Genomic DNA, 23,572 nt, shown 5'->3' on the forward strand with positions numbered 1-23,572 from the left:
TATCTGCCATAATTACTTTCTACTGAGATCTGGCGAGCATGAGGAAGCATGTGGTTCCTGTCTGGTAGGATAGCCTACATGTTAATATATTCTACTGTATCTCTGTGTGTGTGAACCAAGCCTATGATGATGCTGTTTTAGAAGGTTGTGGAGACCAACCTCTATTCAGTCTGTTAGGCTAGTACACTAGTAAAAAGGTGCACACAAAGCAGGATATCAATCCCATCGGAAATTATGTAAGAAGTTTGTTTCCCCCATTCAAAACTCCCATTTCTAATAGGCTAACCTATACTATGTGCTCTTTGCTATTGCATCCACTAGTATATTACCATAAGTATTTATATATTCCTACTACCAGTCACTTATTTTTAATGTATAAACCCACCTCAACTATTCCAGTACATCTGCACATTGAAAAAGGTACTGGCACTGACCTGTATATACTTGCATTCTCGTGTTTCTTTAACACATTGTAGTTTTTGTGATTTTAAATTTTTACTTTTTATTTTATTATCTATAATACACTGCTCGAAAAAATAAAGGGAACACTTAAACAACACAATGTAACTCCAAGTCAATCACACTTCTGTGAAATCAAACTGTCCACTTAGGAAGCAACACTGATTCACAATAAATTTCACATGCTGTTGTGCAAATGGAATAGACAACAGGTGGAAATTATAGGCAATTAGCAAGACACCCCCAATAAAGGAGTGGTTCTGCAGGTGGTGACCACAGACCACTTCTCAGTTCCTATGCTTCCTGGCTGATGTTTTGGTCACTTTTGAATGCTGGCGGTGCTTTCACTCTAGTGGTAGCATGAGACGGAGTCTACAACCCACACAAGTGGCTCAGGTAGTGCAGCTCATCCAGAATGGTACATCAATGCGAGCTGTGGCAAGAAGGTTTGCTGTGTCTGTCAGCGTAGTGTCCAGAGCATGGAGGCGCTACCAGGAGACAGGCCAGTACATCAGGAGACGTGGAGGAGGCCGTAGGAGGGCAACAACCCAGCAGCAGGACCGCTACCTCCGCCTTTGTGCAAGGAGGACCACTGCCAGAGCCCTGCAAAATGACCTCCAGCAGGCCACAAATGTGCATGTGTCTGCTCAAACGGTCAGAAACAGACTCTATGAGGGCCCGACGTCCACAGGTGGGGGTTGTCCTGCACGGTGTTGGGCTGTAAGCACGTTTGGCATTTGCCAGAGAACACCAAGATTGGCAAATTCGCCACTGGCGCCCTGTGCTCTTCACAGATGAAAGCAGGTTCACACTGAGCACGTGACAGACATGACAGAGTCCAGAGATGCCGTGGAGAACGTTCTGCTGCCTGCAACATCCTCCAGCATGACAGGTTTGGCGGTGGGTCAGTCGTGGGGTGGCATTTCTTTGGGGGGCCACACAGCCCTCCATGTGCTCGCCAGAGGTAGCCTGACTGCCATTAGGTACCGAGATGAGATCCTCAGACCCCGTGTGAGACCATATGCTGGTGCGGTTGGCCCTGGGTTCCTCCTAATGCAAGACAATGCTAGACCTCATGTGGCTGGAGTGTGTCAGCAGTTCCTGCAAGAGGAAGGCATTGATGCTATGGACTGGCCCGCCCGTTCCCCAGACCTGAATCCAATTGAGCACATCTGGGACATCATGTCTCGCTCCATCCACCAACGCCACGTTGCACCACAGACTGTCCAGGAGTTGGCGGATGCTTTAGTCCAGGTCTGGGAGGAGATCCCTCAGGAGACCATCCGCCACCTCATCAGGAGCATGCCCAGGCGTTGTAGGGAGGTCATACAGGCACGTGGAGGCCACACACACTACTGAGCCTCATTTTGACTTGTTTTAAGGACATTACATCAAAGTTGGATCAGCCTGTAGTGTGGTTTTCCACTTTAATTTTGAGTGAGTCCAAATCCAAATTTGATTTCCATTGATAATTTTGGTGTGATTTTTGTTGTCAGCACATTCAACTATGTAAAGAAAAAAGTATTTAATGAGAATATTTCATTCATTCAGATCTAGGATGTGTTATTTTAGTGTTCCCTTTATTTTTTTGAGCAGTGTATTATTATCACTGCCATTGTTGGGAAAGAGCTCTCAAGGTAAGAATTTCACTGTACTGTTTTACACCTGTTGTATCCTGTGTACGTGGCGAATAAACTTCGAAAGATGAAACTTATTTGAAGTGTAAAATAACTCAGTGATGATTAAATGCGTATTATAACAGCATAAGCCTATTTTTTGTGTTCAGGTCTGATGGGATGTGAGAAGCAGTAAACATGGAACACTTTGAGGCTGCTCCAGGTTGGTAAGTACAGTCTGCGTTGTCTTGTTGTCATTCACATACATGCTAGGCCTATGCAATACATGGCACTTTTGCTGGCGCTGATTCAATGCAGGAAGGCAGCTGCTAACGCAAAGATGTAGTTTGTCTAACCCAGATTTTTTTGCCTCTAAATATGTAATTTGGGGCTTCATAAGTGCCAATAGTGTTTCAGTGAGCTGTTGATTAGTTTTGAGTGCAGTCGTGCCTCTTCTGTCTATACGATTCGTCATGCTAATTCACATTTTAATTAATGTCCGTCAAGCCCTATGGTTAAAACAATATTCACAGGCTTGACTACCCCATTAGAGGGTTTAGTACTGAGTAATACATGTATATGGTTTGTTCAGATTCTCAATTCCACAGCAAGTGCAGTAAATCAGATATTTTGGAAATGCTTACAATCAAATTCAGTTATATGTTGGCCTATCTTTTATGGAGCCGTTATGGCAGCTCTTACTGATAGATCTAACGCATGTTCTCAATTTAGCCAGTCTGTACAGTACATTGTGTTCAATCAGTCTGAAAGCTGACATATCACTCATGTAAGGTTTCTTTTAGAATCCATTACAGTAATATCCTTCTCATGAGACTATTAGCAGATCACTCAAACATGATTGGGAGATTGGCTAAACCAAGAATGTGATAGTACTGTAAGGCCCCTCTGGCTTAAAGCAATCCAAGACCTGTGGATCTGTAGTGACCCATTTTAAGGTCAGACATCTCACTGACCTGACCCTGATATCTCATTTCCTCCCCACTGGGCGGGCTGTCAGGCAGGCACACCCTCTCTAAGGCACCTGCAGAGCAAGATGCTGGTCCTTCCCTGTGATACACTCATCACATGCCTCCCTCTCCCACAAATGAGCTGTGATTGAGGTGATTGGGATTTCCAGAGGCTGTCACAATGGTTTTGACTAGCAAATAGACGGGTGGTAATGGGAGAGACAGGCCTGTTATGAGAGCCCTGTCAGGGATAAGATAATGCGTCAGAGTGAAGAGGTTAAAGACACCGCTTCCCAGTTAATAATTAATTGGTGTCCGTGTGGCGGATCCACTCCAACGCTCCCAGTCATCACTTGATAATTGCTTTACATTTAATTTGGCTTTGGAGAGCGTTTTTCAAGCTAAGTAAATTGTGCTTAGTGTTAATAATATGAACCTGTCTTCCGACACCGGTTTGATCAGAAATCAATGGTGAATAGACAAAGGTAGGCAAAGTGTGCAAATTTGAACGCTGGAGATGGTGTCTCCATTTCGAAGTAGTTTATCTTAAACACTAATTAACAGGGGGAAATATATCTATGGTTGTGTTCTGTGATTTAACAAAGAAGATAATTGTTACAATTATCAAAATTTAATTTGGGAATAATACATTTTTACAATTGTATCATAGTATGACTGATGATTAGGGGATTCATAATACTATTACTTTTACCTGGAATGGATTAAAAGAGTAGGCCTATTATTGTACACCACAGTAACTCACTTCTATAACGTATTAGAATGCTATCATGTGAAATAAAAAGTCTGAATAGGCATCTTATTGCGTACTATAAGGGGGAAACGGAATGAACCCTTTACTTTTCTCAATGTCAAGTGTCTCACCTAAGCATTTCCCAACTTTAATCCTCTTAATAAAAAATATCTGCCAGGTGCTCTTTAGCATTTTGGGGTTCTGTATTGCGGCAGCTTGCTCTGGTCTAAACAGTGGGGGAGAAAGAATCTGAGTTACCTTAAGTAGCAGAGCTGTCGCCACAGTGACAGTGTCAGGCCTCCTACTGAGGCGTCCTCCAACTGACTGGCTCCTAAGGTCATGTGAGTTAAACTGCCCAGGTGTATCTGTGTGCAATTAAGTGCTAGACAAAAGAGAACCAACAGACGTCACGTCATACTTCGGCCCCAGAGGACAGGAGTTGCCCATCCCTGACCTATATAGTGATTAGGGCTGGCACAATTACTGCATAACCGACAGTTATGGATGAAAACCGTAATTTAAATAAAATAACCGTTTACATTAAGTTTATATTTTTTTGTGTGTGGAACGAACAGCTGATTGAAGACAGGGCGGCCGGGCATTCGTGCGGTTGAGTCGGTTTCTGCGGTAACATGGATTCTTAACAATGTGATGTAACTTTGTTGCTCCTTGCTGAAACAAGAAAAGTGTTGTAGCAAACAAGTCTTTGGTTGCCTAGGCAATGCCCCCCTCCCTGCAGCACGGCAACACATGCCGTCAGGAGCGGAAGAGAACACTATTGGAACGGTGACCAAAGTAATTTGGCTGACTAATAACCGTAACCCAAAATTCCATTCCACGTCACAGTAATAATAATGATGTTAAACAACAGTTGGACATCAACTGAGCAAAATCCTATTTCTCTGCTGAAATAATCCTGTAAAAATGTACATTGTTGTATGATATTTAGCTGTAGTGTGATTAGACTGTATGCCTGGATGCACCCAGAAGGGGTAATCTCAGTCTGCCTTCCGTTCCTTCCCTGTGTTGTGCTGCGTGTGTGTGTGCGTGCGCTTCACCCAGCTATAAAGCTCCTCCTCTGTAGATGAGACCAGCAGATGTTTGTGGAGCTGGCATGAAAATGGCTTCTCAGTGGAACACTGCCCGTGTGAACAATGCAGAGAGGAAGGTGCCCCACACCCGTATGGAGGATGAGGCTGACCTCCAGGTAGGTAGAGACCACATCCATGTTTATTCCCAGTTTCCCCCCACCGCCCTGGGGCACTAGTACCACCCTCTACCCCTCCCCGGCTGACCTCTATAGTGCCTCCATCTGCACCAGTTTGCTCCTGATTCCACCCCCTCTCTCGGGGCTTCGGCTGCTCTCTTTGCCAAATCTGCAGCAGGCAGTGCTCAGCCTTGCATGCGCAGAGATAATGATCAAGTTAATTAGACCTGAGATTGAATGAACTGCGGCAGCAACTTAATCATTTGTAACTTGATTAGAAATACTATATTCTGCAACTCCAGAGACTGGCAAACTTTCCTTTTTTGAGTGCTCGAAAATTAATGTCCACTTTAGGATTCAGGTCTTGAGATAATGTTGCAATAGAAGCAGGGAAATAAATCCGAGCTCGTATACTCAAACAAGCCCATAAGCTGAGGGTAAATTACCTTGTGAATGGTTTTACTGAGTTGACAGAGCAGATGTGAGTTGCCTTTCTGTTAATGGTTCCTCTGTTATCCCCATAGCAAATATACTCATTTGGGAGGAAATTAGGTCAAGGTAGCTTTGGGGTCGTCTGTGAAGCCACCCACAATGAGACAAGGAAGAAATGGGCTATTAAGAAGGTGAACAAAGAGAAGGTGAGTGCATTAGTGTTTCCCATGGGCAGCTTGTTGACTGCAGTGGTGAAAAGAGACACTCTAAAGTCAGTCTAATGGCTACTAGAACAGCCCCACACCTCAGTGCACTCACTCAGCTTCTTCCCTCCATGCAGGCTGGAAGTTCAGGTGTCAAACTGTTGGAACGGGAAGTGAGCATCCTGAAACGTGTGAACCATGCACACATAATACATCTGGAGGAAGTCTTTGAAACACAAAAGGTAAGGGATGCTTTCTTAGAAGTAATGGAGTCAATATCTCAGTAGTGTGCGTGCAGACGATTGCGTAAGCACCATGAATGAGAGCGAGGCCGGTCAGATCTATTTGTGGGGGCCATTATCAGTCTGTGTGCTGTGCTTTGTGTCCAGAGGATGTATCTGGTTACTGAGCTGTGTGAGGGAGGGGAGCTGAAGGAGCTCCTTCAGAAGAACACACGCTTCACAGAGGAGGAGACCAAGCACATCATCAACAGCCTGGCTGAGGCCATCGTCTACCTGCATAAGAAGGGTAATATGACTGACTAAAGTTATAGGTTTCACATCATTACAAGGATCTACATTTGAACATTTTACACGGTGAAACTTTATTTCAAGACACAATAAAGGAAGGGTAAGAGGCAGAATATCAGACTATGCCTTCTTTGACCTTTATGAAACATAACAAACTAATCTAGGTGCACTGATTAAATCATTCCAACATTAATGCAAACAGTACAGACAATGTGTTGTATGAGTAAATTGTGTGCGGGGACAATGTTCAAATTGGTGATATCACGGTCACATTGTACTCAAACGAGTCAAATTGGTGACATCACGGTCACATCGTACTCAAACGAGTCAAATTGGTGACATCACGGTCACATCGTACTCAAACGAGTCAAATTGGTGACATCACGGTCACATCGTACTCAAACGAGTCAAATTGGTGACATCACGGTCACGTCGTACTCAAACGAGTCAAATTGGTGACATCACGGTCACATCGTACTCAAACGAGTCAAATTGGTGACATCACGGTCACATCGTACTCAAACGAGTCAAATTGGTGACATCACGGTCACATCGTACTCAAACGAGTCAAATTGGTGACATCACGGTCGCATCGTACTCAAACGAGTCAAATTGGGGATATCACGGTCACATCGTACTCAAACGAGTCAAATTGCTTTGGCCTCATTGACGTGTGATAATCAGGGAGATGATACCACGTTATGGCTCCCAGTCATTATAGAACCTGGCTTATTCTAATAATGAGATAATAATGAACAACTGTCAGGCAAAAATGGTAGCCCTTTTAATTGAGTCTGAGGGGTTTATTTGAAGATGCTGCTTTCCCCCCCCCCTGATGGTGAAATCTCTAGTTAGAGGTAATTTAGGACGTTGCTTGGCAATGAGACACCATTACATGGGGCTAATGACTCATTTACAACGAGCTGGGGAGGAATACAGATTAATAGGTGTGTTTTCACACTAAGAGTCCCTCTGCGCTGTCGTGCCGCACTTCTATGGCGACTAATGATACCAGTGGGGATGTGGTGCTGAAGGTTAGCAGTGACTGTCACAGGTAGTGCCTTAAAGGGCAATTCCACCACTTTTCAACCACATTTTCATTGTCTCCAGCTCAATAGCAGTGTGTACATATATGAAAACGGTGCACCACTACGTTTTGTAGAAATAAATATAACCGTGCTGTTTTCAGATATGTAGACACTGGTTTGGTGCTGGAGATGATGAATATGAGGTAAAAAGGTGGAGGAATTGTCCTTTACCCATATATAAGCACCATGAACATTTACATTCATTACTTCTTGAACAGTAAATATGACAAATTTGTTTAGTAAAGACATTGATATGATACATTTATTTTGCACAGAACGATTCATTTGGTCCCATGGAATATTACTATGGAATTTGTGAACCATTTGTTCATTGTACTATTAGTTCTTCTCCATGCTGTTGTTACTATATAGATATAGAGGTTCATCCACTGTTGCGCACCCCGGAGTCTTTTTATTCAGTCCATATCTTCCTGAGCTCAATCTACATGAACATTCGAGCAGAGGAAACAATATATTAGAGGTCAGAATGCTCCGCCCCCCTCACAAAATCACTTTAACAGAGTCGAACTTTAAGACTCCAGGGGAGAGAACTTCTCAAACTAATATGTGTGCAGACACTTTATTTTCCATCCCATCAAGTTGGTCTAGCAGCAACATCTAATCTAACCTTTATAACTCTCTCAAACGTCTCTGAATCCTCCGCTCAATTCTGCACATCTCCTGTAATGACCACTGATACTTTGTGGCTCACCATTTTTAAAAGGAGGCTGATATCTAGAGATTTGTCATAGGGATTGCTTGAATTTAGAAAGGCGCTCATGGTTTTCCTGAGGATAAAGTAGCTGTTTTTGTCACAATCTCTGGGACTTCAGCTGGGGCAGAACCCTTCTCTTTCTCAGTGAATCAAACTCATTCCCAGTGGAATGCTCGATGACATCCATGATTGATTAAGGTTGTGGAGATGTCACCTGTTGAAAACAATGCAACACTAAACATGTCATCCCCACAAATGATGCAGGGATGTCACGTGTCCTACTTATATCCGTACACTTGCAACAACCTAAGCATAACAAAACGTATATTAGATAAAATAAGCCACACATAGCAAAAAAGCTATTCCATTTTTTGTCACAGAATTTGACACTCATTGACCTCCATACAAAAACTTCTTACTTGGTGAGCATTTTCTTTTTTTAAACACCACCTGTTGGAGAAGACAGATATTGGGTCCACTTATCCCTCTCGCTTCGCCTCTTCCTCTCTGGTATGACTCACATTTCAGTTAATTACTATAGCTCCCGCCTTGAGCCAATCAGTATCATTTTGTAAATGCTGGATCTCTATGGTAAGACACATCATTCACCCAAGTTTAGTCATAATCATCCAGTACAGTCTGAGATGGCGTACGGACGGACTGAGACAGATCCACAGTCCCTTCCCCGATTTCATTGTGGGGGACAATTACTCATTGTAGATTTAGCCTTTAACTGCTTTTAACCATCCTCTCTGCTAAAGACCTTTTGAAAGCCATTATGGTTGGTTCTTCTCATAGTAAAGGTGGTTTAATTTTCGTATTTCAGACATAGTTCACCGAGACCTGAAACTGGAGAACATTCTAGTGAAGAGTTATCATCATGGTGTTGATAATGACATGATCAATATCAAGGTGAGACGGCGACACAAACGGGAAAACTTTCACTGCTGTTTCTCATCCAGCCAATCTTTGCAGGGACTTAAGGACAGGCTCCTGATGTGTTTTCTTTCTCCCACTCCCCCTAAATGGTTTTAAATGCTACCTCATTATGACAGACCCCCCTTTGGTTCCCCTTTATATTATGCCGTACAAAAGGGTGAATCAAGAGCATCTTTTAAGATAAATTACCGCCTGGGCCCAGCATGTTGTGTGCATTGACGGAGCACAGGCTAAAGCAGATACCTGGAGCGCGGGCTCAAACAAGGCAGGGCGGCAGCATAAATCACACACACACTGCTGAAAGACAGCGTTGTTCTGGCACGGTATAAAAGGCTTTTATCTGTAAGGAGGAGGTCATCTCTCCTGGATATTTTCTCCTGTTGTATTTCTCCTGCCTGCCATTATTTACTACATGAGACCATACAGCATGTACAGCTCATATTTGTTATTAATCTAACATAGAGACCCAGTTATTGCTGCTCTTCAAGTAAACCTTGTTTTGTCTGATAAATAACAGCAACAAGAAAGGATTTGATATGAGATGGATACATGCTGTAGGCCTGCGTGTGTATCAGTGTCTGCTGTCTGCTCTCTCCTCTCAGGTGACAGACTTTGGGTTGTCAGTGAAGAAGGGGGGTGTTGGCAGTGAGAACATGCTGAAAGCCACCTGTGGGACTCCTATCTACATGGGTAAGACTGACACGCTCAGCTCCTACACACAAAGATCACATCATATTAGAGTAGTCCTGTTAAAACCAGTCCTCATTCTCTGTTTCAGCTCCTGAGGTGATCAATGCTCATGAGTACAGTCAGCAGTGTGATGTGTGGAGTATTGGGGTCATCATGTACATGCTGTAAGCAATGCACCCACCCATCCCTCCTTTATCACTGCCTGTCTTTCTGGTCTGTCTGTGTCTCTCCCTCTCACTGTAGCAGCTTTTCCTATACTGTGTACAGTTCGCCCAGTGACCGATCAACTAGTAGTATAGTTTTAGAGGCCTGTGTGACTGACAGGACAGTCTCCCTGTAGGCTGTGTGACTGACAGGACAGTCTCCCTGTAGGCTGTGTGACTGACAGGACTGCCTCCCTGTAGGCTGTGTGACTGACAGGACTGCCTCCCTGTAGGCTGTGTGACTGACAGGACTGCCTCCCTGTAGGCTGTGTGACTGACAGGTCTGCCTCCCTGTAGGCTGTGTGACTGACAGGTCTGCCTCCCTGTAGGCTGTGTGACTGACAGGTCTGCCTCCCTGTAGGCTGTGTGACTGACAGGTCTGCCTCCCTGTAGGCTGTGTGACTGACAGGTCTGCCTCCCTGTAGGCTGTGTGACTGACAGGTCTGCCTCCCTGTAGGCTGTGTGACTGACAGGTCTGCCTCCCTGTAGGCTGTGTGACTGACATTCTGGGAACCTCCATTCATCGCCACCTCTGAGGAAAGACTCTTTGAGATGATCAAGAAGGGAGAACTCCACTTTGACAGACCCGTCTGGGACTCCTTCAGTGATGCAGGTGACATATACAGTAGTACTGCTTCTCAACCTCTCGGACTTCTATTTGTAACATCTCTGGTGATATGGAACTCTAAGGACACATGGTACTTGACCACATCCAGGTTGAGCTGACAGGTCCTTCTTACAATGGTTATTATTGCATGACTTTAACATAGCGTACTGACTATCACATTTTTATCTCACCAGCCAAAAAAGTGTTGAGTTGCCTCCTGAAAGTTGATCCCGCCCATCGCATCACAGCCAATGAGCTGCTGGATAACTCCTGGATCACGGTAAGGGGCTGATCCACCCAGCTACATTTCACATTAACAATAATGAGTACAGGAAGGACTCTCTCTGGTATTGCTACGTGATGGGATTGGGAATTGGTATCTCACAGCCTGGTTTATGGGGTTTATTGCAGTGTGGTGATATTAACCCTTTAGAGAGGGTCTAACATTAGTTAGTGGTACTGTGTCTTACAGGGTGACACCAACACTCTGGCCACACCCACCAACGTGCTGGAGATGATGCGTCTGTTCCGGGATGACCCGGAGGAGGCGGAGAGAGAGGAGGAGAGCGAGGAGGTCAGGGACGTGCTGAACGAGCTCTCTCTCAGCTGCTCCCAGGACAGCCTGACTCTGGAGCCCAGGGCAACACTGGAGAACGGGGCAGGATCAGAGCATACAGTAACACTGGAACCTAGGGTTAGGCCTGAGAACAGGGCAGGGATGGAGGGTGGGGCCAGGCTGGAGGACCAGGTAAGGCCGGAGCCCAGGGTGGCTTCAGCGCCCAGTAACCGCAGGAACATTGCTGAGCTCAGCTCTGAGGGAGACACAGACAGTAGCAGCAGCAAACCCACCACCCCCACCAAACAGGTACTGTAGTACACAAAGTTACCACACATACTGTACACACAACTCAGTCACGCCATCATGACCTGCCACTTCATAGGTGTTAGGTTCAAAATAACCTCTTTCACTAAACCCACCATGACTCAAGCTCCGGTTTAAAATTAGCCTTGGCAAGTGAGCTGTTTCAGTTACACACTGGTATACGATCTTCCGTTTCCCTTCCACATCAATTAGCTTATGTGGTAATGATCTTGTTTTTGACTAAAGACTAGGGCTCTGTTGCGTAGCTATACTTAAAACATGGGAGATATCACCCAGCGGTTCAGGCTCTCTACAATATTTAGGATTATTCAACCCCCCCCCCCCGATATCTCTGTAATCCACTGCAGAGACAGAAGAAGAAGGTTGCTGCCTCATCGTCCAATGAACTGAAAACCAACAGCTCTGCTGTGAAGATCTGCAACTCACTCAGTCCCCCCACTTCACAGGTCAGTCGTTTAGCAGTCTGTCTGCAAAGTCCTCTTCTCACAACACTGGGAATTAGGCTACCATTAGATATTTGTTTTTTGACAGTTTTGACTTTTTTTTCTGATATTGATGCAATAAAGATGATTACAACTCTTCATCGTTCAAATTTGTCACACGGGCCATTGATTCATGTATTTTATATTAAGCCAAGCTAAATCTCTATTTGTCTTCACAAAACAGCCTGGAATGTGTAAGTTCTGACTCAAAACGGGTTGATTTGTTAAAGAAAATGTTTTTAGTTTTTAAGGCCCCCACCAGAGGGCAATGCCACCCCTATTTCAACGTAATTCCTGTCCTATAGCGGAAATTGTCGTTTAGGTTCCACCTCCGAAGAATAACATAGGCTGCTAATACATATTCATGAATTAGGCGTGGGACCATTGTGGTGATTTCCACGTGGAGTGGGACAAGCAACAAGCAGGGTTCTGACGACTGTCAGTGTAGCCAGCTAGCTAGCTAGCATGCTAACTTTATTTGGCTAGCTAATGTTATCTGTTGTTCAAAAGATTAGCCAGCTAGGCTATGGCTGGTTCTGGAGCTGGATTTGTCATAAGCATGTAGGGCAAGGATGGGCAACTTTGAGGGTGGGGGCCACAAAACATCTGAACTCATCATGGTCCGCAGTTGCTGGGTTTGTGTACTCGCATCCATAAAGCAAGTTTGCTTAAATTAAGCACATTTTGCCATGGAGCGGAGAGAAGATTTTGCAATTTTATAACTAATTTCATGCAATTCTACTCATTTTGCCATGGCCCAGAGAGAAAATGTTTTGCTGACATAGGCTAATTGACTGACTATCACTAGCTACAGTGCCTTGCAAGCCCCTTGGCATTTTCCTATTTTGTTGCATTACAATGGATTTTTAATTTAAATGGATTTTTATTTGGATTTTATGCAATGGACATACACAAAATAGTCCAAATTGGTGAAGTGAAATGAAAAAAATAACTTGTTTTCAAAAAATTCTACAAAATGGAAAAGTGGTGCATGCATATGTATTCACCCCTTTGCTATGAAGCCCCTAAATAAGATCTGGTGCAACCAATTACCTTCAGAAGTCACATAATTAGTTAGATTGCACACAGGTGTACTTTATTTAAGTGTCAAATGATCTCTGTATATTTATACACCTGTTCTGAAAGGCCCCAGAGTCTGCGACACCACTAAGCAAGCGACACCATGAAGACCAAGGAGCTCTCCTAACAGGTCAGGGACAAAGTTGTGGAGAAGTACAGATCAGGGTTGGGTTATAAAAAAATATCATAAACTTTGAACATCCCACTGAGTACCATTAAATATATTATTAAAACATGGAAAGAATATGGCACCACAACAAACCTGCCAAGAGACGGCCGCCCACCAAAACTCATGGACAAGGCAAGGAGGGCATTAATCAGAGAGGCAACAAAGAGTCCAAAGATAACCCTGAAAGAGTTGCAAAGCTCCACAGAGGAGATTGGAGTATCTGTCCATAGGACTACTTTAAGCCGTGCACTCCACAGAGCTGGGCTTTACGGAAGAGTGGCCAGAAAAAAGCCATTGCTTAAAACTTCTTTGGGATCAGTGTCCCTTCCACGGGTTGGTTGAGCTAACATAGGCTAATGCGATTAGCATGAGGTTATAAGTCACCAGAACATTTCCCAGGACATAGACATATCTGATATTGGTAGAAGGCTATTACAGTGAAAGACTTCCATGCTATTGTTTGAGGAGAGTGCACAATTTTGAACATGAAAAGTTATTAATAAACAAATTAGGCACAATTGGGCAGCCATAATTTTGAACAGAAATGCAATGGTTCATTGGATCAGTCTAAAACTGTGCACATACACTGCTTCCATCTAGTGGTCAACATCTAAATTGCACCTGGGCTGGAATAATACATTATGGCTTTTCTCTTGCATTTCAAAGATGATGGTACAAAAAAATACAAAATAACAGTTTCCCCCTTTTTTGTATTATCTTTTACCAGATCTATTGTGTTATATTCTCCTACATTCCTTTCACATTTCCACAAACTTCAAGGTGTTTCCTTTCAAATGGTACCAAGAATATGCATATCCTTTCTTCAGGGCCTGAGCTACAGGCAGTTAGATTTGGGTATTTAATTTAAGCCAATTGGGGGGGAAAGGGGGCGTATCCTTAATAGCTTTTAAAGATAAAAATAAGCAAACACGTTTGGTGTTCGCCAAAAGGCATGTGGGAGACTCTCCAAACATATGGAAGAAGGTACTCTGGTGAGATGAGGCTAAAATGGAGCTTTTTGGCCATCAAGGAAAACGCTATGTCTGGCAAAAACCCAACACCTCTCATCACCCGAGAACAACATCCCCACAGTGAAGCGTGGTGGCAGCATCATGCAGTGGGGATGTTTTTCATCATCAGGGACTGAGAAACTGGTCAGAATTGAAGGAATGATGTATGGCACTAAATACAGGGAAATTCTTGAGGGAAACCTGTTTGTCTTCCAGAGATTTGAGCCTGGGACGGAGGTTTACCTTCCAGCAGGACAATGACCCTAAGCATACTGCTAAAGCAACACTTGAGTGGTTTAAGGGGAAACATTTAAATGTCTTGGAATGGCCTAGTCAAAGCCCAGACCTCAATCTAATTGAGAATCTGTGGTATGACTTAAAGATTTCTGCACATCAGCGGAATCCATCCAACTTGAAGGAGCTGGAGCAGTTTTGCCTTGAAGAATGGGCAAAAATCCCAGTGGCTAGATGTGCCAAGCTTATAGAGACATACCCCAAGAGTAATTGGGGTGAATACCTTTGCAAGCCACTGTAGGTTTCCATCCAATTGGAGACAGATTTTCACGTGAACATTCTAGAATCTGCATATAGAAAATATGCACATTTTACCAGCGGTGTTATGTTTCCACCAAATGGACTTGTTTCAGATAAATGATGACATAGTGCTCACAAAATATACTTTTTCATTTAAATGTATATGTACCGGGCCTCCCGGGTGGCACAGTGGTCTAGGGCACTGCATCGCAGTGCTAGCTGAGCCACCAGAGACTCTGGGTTCGCGCCCAGGCTCTGTCGCAGCCGGCCGAGACCGGGAGGTCCGTGGGGCGACGCACAATTGGCCTAGCGTCGTCCGGGTTAGGGAGGGTTTGGCCGGTAGGGATATCTTTGTCTCATCGCGCACCAGCGACTCCTGTGGCGGGCCGGGCGCAGTGCGCGCTAACCAAGGTCGTCAGGTGCACGGTGTTATTCTCCGACACATTGGTGCAGCTGGCTTCCGGGTTGGAGGCGCGCTGTGTTAAGAAGCAGTGCAGTTGGGTTGTGCTTCTGAGGACGCATGGCTTTCGACCTTCGTCTCTCCCGAGCCCGTACGGGAGTTGTAGCGATGAGACAAGATAGTAACTACTAACAATTGGATACCACGAAATTGGGGAGAAAAAGGGGGATAAAAAATAAATAAAAATGTATACGGACCGAAATAAAAATCTAACGTTTGAAGTGTCTCCATCTCATTTCCAACTCTACCAATACTTTTGTCACAAAAACTGTTGTGAAAAATAGCAAATGTGCCTACTCTGTGTTTGGCACCTGCGCTCAAGCCAACAGCTCGCAGGTACAGTGTGGGGAGGCTGTGCGGGTTGTCTAGTTTAGTTTATTAGGATCCCCATTATCTAATGCACATGCAGCAGCTACTCTTCCTGAGGTGCACATAAAAATGAAATGCATAACAAAGTACAAAACAGTAATAGACAAGAACAACATAAGATATTACATTAAATACAAATCAAATAAGAGTTAAATATAGTAAAGACACCAAGAGATAACAAAAATACTATCTAGTATACTATAAAAATAATAGTGTCTAGTCTACATGATAAGAGCGAGAATATTTTTATTTGTCAAATGGCAATCAAGCATTAATCATCATGTAGCCTAATAAACTGCAAGGTTTCCCGAGTCGTAATGGGAGGACACCATATCATTGGGTGAAGTCAGCCTGCAGGTGCCCGGCCCACCACAAGGAGTTGCTAGAGCGCGATGAGACAAGTAGAGCCTTCCCCTAACCCGGACGATGCTGTGCCAATTGTGCACCGCCTTATGAGACTCCCGGTCACAGCCGGTAATGACACAGCCTGGGATTGAACCCCAGTAGTGACACTACAACATTGCGATGCAGTGCCTTAGACCACTAGGCTCTATGATAACATTTTATTTTATATGATATGACTTAACTCGCATAAAAACTGTGGATGGAAACGTGGTTACTGACTGACATAACAAGAGAATAATCTGAGATGCACAACCAAATTGCAAAATTGGGAATTCTTCTGTTCCCAGGGCCTTCAAACCGCGACCGCCAGTTGCCCATCCCTAATGTAGGGATACCTCGCCACAGATGGATAGGGGAAACAAGTTACTTTTACTTTGTCATCTATTGTTATCTACAGTTTTGGCATCTTTCATAAATTATCTATTATTTCTCAGCTCAGTCGCAACTCGCAAACTTTGCAAGTGTTTATGATTAATAAACAATGCCATGCTGGTGGGGGGTACCATTCAAATAAAACCCAGCTCTGAAACGAAACGTAGGCTAAGAAGAATGTGCATCTCATTTCATAGGAAAAGACACGTCATTGGCACGAATTTGCACGAAGTGGGCAATTTTGGGTTTGTCACTTCAAGCCCAAATATATTATATTTTGACTTAAAACAATGAATTATTGACTTCAATCGTTGTGCAACATCAAGAGTAAGCTCTGGCAATTGTCTTTCAGCTCAAAACAGTGGATTTCTACTAGTGTGGGCGTTTTAATGCTTTTTGGCCATGTTGGTGCTGTTGATATTTACTCACCACTAGATGGTGACAGATTTACCTAGAAGGTGAGCCGAGCTAGTGACAGATCCAGTAGATATTGTTCTGTAGAGGTGAACCTGTTGTGTTGGCCTTGTGTGAGATGAATGTGAGTATCTTATCTTTGCAGTCCCATACAGGTGGCAAACTCTCCAGGCAGTCGAGTGCAAATCGTCTCAGGACAAGAGTGAGACCCGCCCAACCTCTTCCCCAGTGGGGCCAGCTCCCAAACCAGCAGCCGGTCCAGGGAAGGTAGAGGCCCACAAAGACCTAGCAACGATTTCACTGTAAAGCACCTGATTCCTGTTGTTCAAACTATCCCTGTTGCGTCTCCACTGACCTCTTAGGTTACCTGTCGTTTCTGTTATGCTTAGTTACATACTTTGTCTGCATTTTCCATATCAAACTCACTGACAGTCTGAGTCGTTTCAAAATACACTAAAAGTAGATGGGGAAACTCAAAGGGAGTGTTCATCTATCTTATTTATTCCGTTGGGCATAATTCATGATTTATTAGTGGTACACTGGGTTGTGTAGCTGTTAGTGTTTTCTATGTACTGTAAAAGTATACTTTTATATTTCTCTTTCAGTATCCTAATGGGCAAATTTGGTATGAAAGATCTTCAAAGTGCTTTGTTTTTCCCCACAAATGTCATTAACATATTATTAGTCAGTGGCGACCAGGGGCTCAAGCTTGTCTGCTGTTTATTATTTTCATTGAGCTGTTCTTAGGATGATTTAAGGATGATTGCCAAGCATCATGAGAAGAAACTAATGTACAGAAACTCCATTATTTTGTGTTCAATAAACATAATCAGAAATGATATATTTTTTGTTCTGATTTTGTGATAACTTTTCTGTTATTCTGTTTTGACCTCTCACTTTCTAAAGTCTCAAAAAATGCAGTTGACCCTCTTGGTGTCAATACAGTCCGCCAGTGGCACACAGGCTGGTTACACGCCATCAAAACGCAGGGGATTGGAACTGAGGGCAACTATGGCTCTAATCTCGTTTGGGAGGCCATTGAAAGCAGCAGGAGCTACTTTGAGGGCTCTGCCATTCAAGCACAGGTCTTTCTGCTGTAGAGAGAATAATCCCCAGCATAGATACAACATTAAAGTAGTCAAGCAGAACCCACAGAGGCTGTATATCAAATCCACCCATTTGCATCTTGAAGTGAATGTGTGCAGACAGTGGAGCACGGATTGAGCAGAGGCTTTCTCTGTGTGTATGTGTGTGGTGGTTGGATTAGCTCTTTTGAAGTGAAGCACATGGCACATTTTTCCTTTTTGGCGATTGGTTCACGGCCTTTAAACTGTAAATAGCTCCCTTTAATCAAAGGCTGCCAGTGCTTTGTCCAGGTAGGCATGCTTGCCTTTCCGGGCCGGTTGGATGGTACCGCATGCCGCGATGAATGACTGGCTACAGGAGGGAAAGGTTGTTTTAGAGCCTAGTTTTGATACACAACTTTCAAAATAAAAAAAATATGCTTCATGGGAGCACAGAGTGAATGACAAATCAAATATATTTTGTAGTATTCACTGAGCTTACCTTCCTAATATTGAGTTGGGGGGCATGGAATCCACAAGGTGTTGAAAGTGTTCCACAGGGATGCTGGCCATGTTGACTCCAATGCTTCCCACAGTTGTGTCAAGTTGGCTGGATGTTCTTTGGGTGGAGGACCATTCTTGATTCACACAGGAAACTGTTGACCGTGAAAAACCCAGCAGTGTTGCAGTTCTTGACACAAACCGGTGCGCCTGCCACTTACTACCATACCTCGTTCAAAGGCACGTAAATGTTTTGTCTTGCCCATTCACCCTATGGCACACACACAATCCATGTCTCAAGGCTTTAAAATCCTTCTTTAACCTACACTGAAGTGGATTTACCAAGTGACATCAAGGGATCATAGCTTTCACCTGGTCAGTGTGTCTTGGAAAGAGCAGGTGTCCTTAATGTTTTGTATACTCAGTGTATATTATCAATAAAAATGAAGGGCAGAAGGAAATGGGAAAACACCAAACTGTAATATTGTAGGATTAAATTTGTAATTTACTTGATACTACTTATGTAAGCACCAGATGGAGCTGTAGTGGATTCCAGAGTTAATTTCTAGAGTTGACAGGTGGACGCTGGCTAGAATGGCCTGCTATCTGGTTTCATGTGTGAATGCAGCTGTATACGTGTGTGATTGATTGAGCCATTAAATAATTATGATGGTGTATGTAAGTTGTCAGTGATGAACAACTGCATGTTTGCTGTGATGTCTCGATGATTCATTTAAGGAAAATAGCATGTTGAGAGGGACATTTTCGCCCAGCATAATCCACTGATCTGAGAAAAAAAGCATTGAAGATAACAATGATTCATTCAGTTTGTAAACCCCTCCTCCCTTTAGACCCGTGAACTGAATTTGCATAAGGTCTGTTTAGACAACCTCCTGTATGGCTAATGCGTTGTCAGAGGCAGAGATGGGATTTCAGCGTATGGTCCTCATTTTCTTGTGCCAGACTTTTAATTCAATATAGATGGGAAAAAATCTCCAAATTGAATTGTGGAATGTGACCTGCAGTAAGTGTGTGCATCTACAGACCTCAGGGAAGAAGACATTTAAAGAGATTGAAAAACACGGAGGAAAACTGTTTGGTCTGATGTCTTCATATGCTGCAGTATTATCCATTTATGTATTAAAAAAGCAAACAAACGTCAGCTAGTTATTTTTCTTGATGCACCAAACTTCTATCAGATTTCGCAGAAGTACAGAGAGGGAGAAGGAGAGTGCACAGAACAAGCAGGACGGTATGGGGGCTAGGTTAGGGGCGTGAGTTTGCGACAAGGCATGGAGCAAAGGAAATTAGAAATTCGGCGGGATGGAACCAGGGATGCGCCCTCTGCCCCCGTCTCCAGTGGTGCTCCTGACAGATGGGAGCAAGGGGGGGTGCGAGCAGCCTCCCGAGTGGGAGGATTAAAACCCTGCAGCCCATTTTGCAGCCTGGAGAGGGTGGGGTGAGGAGATGGCACCTGTGGGGGGGGGGGGGGGGGGGGGGGGCAGGACCGCTAATGTCAAAGGAGGAGAGGATGCATCCCTCCCCTGGCCCCCCCTCTGCTGGAACCCCTTTTATTCACTGCCAGGCAGAGATGAGGGTGGAGGGGGGTGGGGGCTGCATCTCAATAACCTTAATAGAGCTCCCTTTAATTAATCAGCTCATCTGCAGAGACCCGATACCTGCAGCTGAGCCCCCCATCCACTCCCCAACACAACATCCTCCCTCACACCACACCTCTCTGCTGCCGTGACTTTGTGCTAATGAGGTAACGCAGCTACAATGTCATGGAAACATTTCAGAGACGTTATCTGTAGGAGCTCATCACACATGCTGAGGTCCCTGATCCCCTTCAATGTTTGCATCTGTGTGTGTGAGTCCTCCCTTGCTGTGCTACAATGCAACCATTTTACCAAAACAAACATATTCAAAATGATAAAGGAGGAGGGGAAACCATGATGTCACAGCAGTGGGTTGGATTTCTAAAGAAGAAGAAAGGCGTAAAAACCACACCTCAAGTAAACATTTGAGACAGATGGCAATTTCAAAGCAAGCCTCATCAATCTTTGTTGACACTATTCCTTTTTTAAACTACTCTTATTTGAGATATTTGCAATTATAATACATACGCTCATTTGAATATCAAATTAATTAGTGAACACACTAGAGTAAATGCCTTTTTTATAAGTCCTTGTTAAAAGTGAAAAGTTCTCGACTACGGTTGGATGGCGTGTTAATTTACAGTGATATCTAATCCCAAGTTACAGCACATAAAAGGCATTACTATACATATTTTAATAGGGAGGTGGTTGTTTTCCAAGCAATTTTCTGCTAGAGTACATTTTTAATTTATTCATATTTAATTTATTGGTCTCTGCATATCCACTCAGTAAAACTAATCAACAGCATGTATGGGCCCCTCTTAAAGTCACAGCTCTCTCTGGCAGCCAGCCTCTGATCAGGATAAACCCTTCATTTCAAATGTTCTTTCCATTTCTGCAAAGAGCAGGCTGGGTAAAATACCCTCTCTACATTCAGTCAACCAGGATGATACCACCTCCAAGGAGACTGTTCGATTCTCACAGACAACCTTTTAATAATTGAAAAAAAGTCAGAAAATGAAAAATGTGCCCAGCCTTGAATGATCCGAAATATTTCAATTTCTGCGGGTACTGACCATCGCCACCGCTGTCAGAATGTCATCGGCTAAGGACAGAGCCTCTGCCTCTCCTCAAACTCCTCTGCCCTTGAGTTGGCTTTTTTACGGTGCTTTGGCAATCATTTAACACAGTGTGACTGGAGTTCTTATCACCTCCACTGTACGTTCCAAATACCTATCGACCCATTGACACACGGCGAAGAGGGACCTGCACAACCTTACACATGGAAATGATTTCAATTAATTACCATTCCCCCTAGAGGTGGCAGAGCGGGGGTGAGACAAAGGACCCAAACAAGGAGCATTTCTCTGGCGTAATGTGCACCATGTGTAATGAGCGGCGGAAAGGTCATTTGACACATTTCTGCAACTATGAATCAATTTATTTAGAGCACGTAATTCTGTAGTCACCTCGGCGGCATCGTGGTTTGGCAATGCATTGAGAGGGTGTATTACTAAAGTGGGTCTTCAGTTTCCTCCCTGTAGCCCCGGCCGACCGCAGGAGTGCCTGGAAAGCAGGGAGATAGCGAAATGGAGTGTGCCAGATGCAATCAGTCATATCATAGGAAAATCGCCTCCATCACCTTCAGTGTAATTGGAACATTCATTACAGTCCAGTAAAAACGCAAGGCACCATTAGATGTACGCTTAGGAGTGGATTCCTGGAGAATGAGAGACTTTCGGGGTCTCGATATGGGGTCACAGTCAAGTAAATAATAGGAATTGTTCCTATGAGGCTCAGAAAACCACTAGGCCCCTGGTTACGCACCAAAACTCAACTTGGCACAGCAGAGGGGAAGAAATTCAATTATCGGACAGAAAATAAGGTGCCCCTTGTGCCCCTCAGTACAACAAGAACAACAATCAGAACGTCTCCTATCCAATATCTCACTTGGAGATTCACACGTGGTCAATCTTGTTAATGTCACGTGTCTTCTACATCAAGTACCTGACAGTATTTTCTCAACAGTTGAAGAATTGGTAGATTTCAGTCAATGTACTGTAAGATGCAGCTGATGGGACTTCTTTATTGATTGCTTCTGTCACATCATTTTCAGAGATCTATTCTGTAAAAAACACTGATATTATTTGCAACCCCGGTAACGTACAGGGTATGGATTATGTGTGCAATGTTTCATATGTATCATTATTTTAAGTAGCCGCCACTGTCCTCATGGCCTTAGTGTCAACTGTGAGGATAAACATTCTACTGCCACCAGGGGGACCAAGCCCTAGCCACAGCCTTGTCCCCAATGCTACAGTTTGGAGCCATTGTAGTATTTTGTTATTGCTTGTTTTATGTTGTACTTGTTTGTAATGTTTTCCAACGGGTCTAGAGGGAAATGTGTCACTGTAAACCATGCTGAAAATAAAACAAAAACATTTGGTCGATCAAAGGAAGAATATTTAATATGTTTAGGTTTGAAAATTGACTTATTATTTATGTTCTGAGGGCTGTTTTTAGGAAACTTTGTTGTAAACAAAACAGGCAGAAGAAGAATAGAGTGTAAATAAGAGTGTATACAGGAATTCTACTCAGAGTAAGCCTGAAGTCACTTCCAGATATCATCATTTTACATTCTCTTTGTGAGGTATTAACACCCTAACAACAAATCCACCCGTTTATAGTATCTCTAGCCAACTCTCACTAATGACTGTTTGGGGGGGGTAAAATTCATCTGCATTAAATATGAATAAAAGGGCATGATGAAATAATTAGGCAATGCCTTTCATGTAACATACACACACTATGAAGGGCTTGTGACTTATTTGAACTAAAAAACCTTTGCTCTGTCCAAATTGACCCTCAATTCCAAAAGTATGTGTAATTACCATAGCAATTAAGAGCATTGAATGACTGCTAAAGGCATTTGGGTTAAACAAATATTTATATTCCCCCCCAAAAAGTGGGTGAAAATGTATGATTGTTTGACGAGCTGGTATGTATTCAGTGTAATTATGTAGCTAGTGGTGCAGGTGCTCCATACAGTAAGATCCTCCTGGTCCTTCCCTGAGCCCATTCATTTCCTCTGGGATGACTGAAGCTAGGGCTCAGTCACAGGAAATATGGCCTGCTGTGCTCTACCCCAGTCCTCTCTCTCTATCCCAACCCTCTCTCTACCCCAGTCCACTCTCTCTATCCCATCCCTCTCTCTACCCCAGCCCTCTCTCTCTATCCCATCCCTCTCTCTATCCCAGCCCCCTCTCTCTATCCCATCCCTCTCTCTCTATCCCATCCCTCTCTCTACCCCAGCCCTCTCTCTACCCCAGTCCTCTCTCAATTCAATTCAATTCAATTCAATTCAAGGGGCTTTATTGGCATGGGAAACATGTGTTAACATTGCCAAAGCAAGTGAGTTAGACAATACACAAAAGTGAAACAAACAAAACGAATTAACAGTAAACATTACACATACAGAAGTTTCAAAACAATAAAGACATTACAAGTGTCATATTAAATATATACAGTGTATATATACAGTCTCTCTCTATCCCAGCCCTCTCTCTCTATCCCAGCCCTCTCTCTCTATCCCAGTCCTCTCTCTCTACCCCAGTCCTCTCTCTCTATCCCATCCCTCTCTCTATCCCAGCCCTCTCTCTCTATCCCAGTCCTCTCTCTCTACCCCAGTCCTCTCTCTCTATCCCATCCCTCTCTCTATCCCATCCCTCTCTCTACCCCAGCCCTCTCTCTCTATCCCATCCCTCTCTCTATCCCATCCCTCTCTCTACCCCAGCCCTCTCTCTCTATCCCATCCCTCTCTCTC

At 43.8% G+C, this 23,572-nt stretch overlaps 1 protein-coding gene across 1 annotated transcript in view; it reads left to right on the forward strand.

Moving 5' to 3' along the window:
* The window catches only part of LOC129834710 (serine/threonine-protein kinase 33-like), a 31,093-nt gene extending 13,666 nt beyond the window's left edge, over positions 1-17,427 (forward strand). The window contains 15 exon segments of the mRNA XM_055899944.1: positions 2,246-2,302; positions 4,857-5,001; positions 5,526-5,639; positions 5,774-5,878; positions 6,026-6,164; positions 8,796-8,881; positions 9,511-9,598; positions 9,687-9,762; positions 9,939-9,946; positions 10,310-10,414; positions 10,603-10,688; positions 10,881-11,273; positions 11,639-11,737; positions 16,732-16,774; positions 16,777-17,427. Coding sequence (XP_055755919.1) covers positions 4,879-5,001; positions 5,526-5,639; positions 5,774-5,878; positions 6,026-6,164; positions 8,796-8,881; positions 9,511-9,598; positions 9,687-9,762; positions 9,939-9,946; positions 10,310-10,414; positions 10,603-10,688; positions 10,881-11,273; positions 11,639-11,737; positions 16,732-16,774; positions 16,777-16,892 — 1,581 coding nt within the window. The 5' untranslated portion in view covers positions 2,246-2,302; positions 4,857-4,878 and the 3' untranslated portion in view covers positions 16,893-17,427.
* The last annotated feature ends 6,145 nt before the right edge of the window (positions 17,428-23,572 follow it).

The sequence above is a fragment of the Salvelinus fontinalis genome, chromosome 35 (assembly GCF_029448725.1).
Source record: "Salvelinus fontinalis isolate EN_2023a chromosome 35, ASM2944872v1, whole genome shotgun sequence".
Lineage (NCBI taxonomy): Eukaryota > Metazoa > Chordata > Actinopteri > Salmoniformes > Salmonidae > Salvelinus > Salvelinus fontinalis.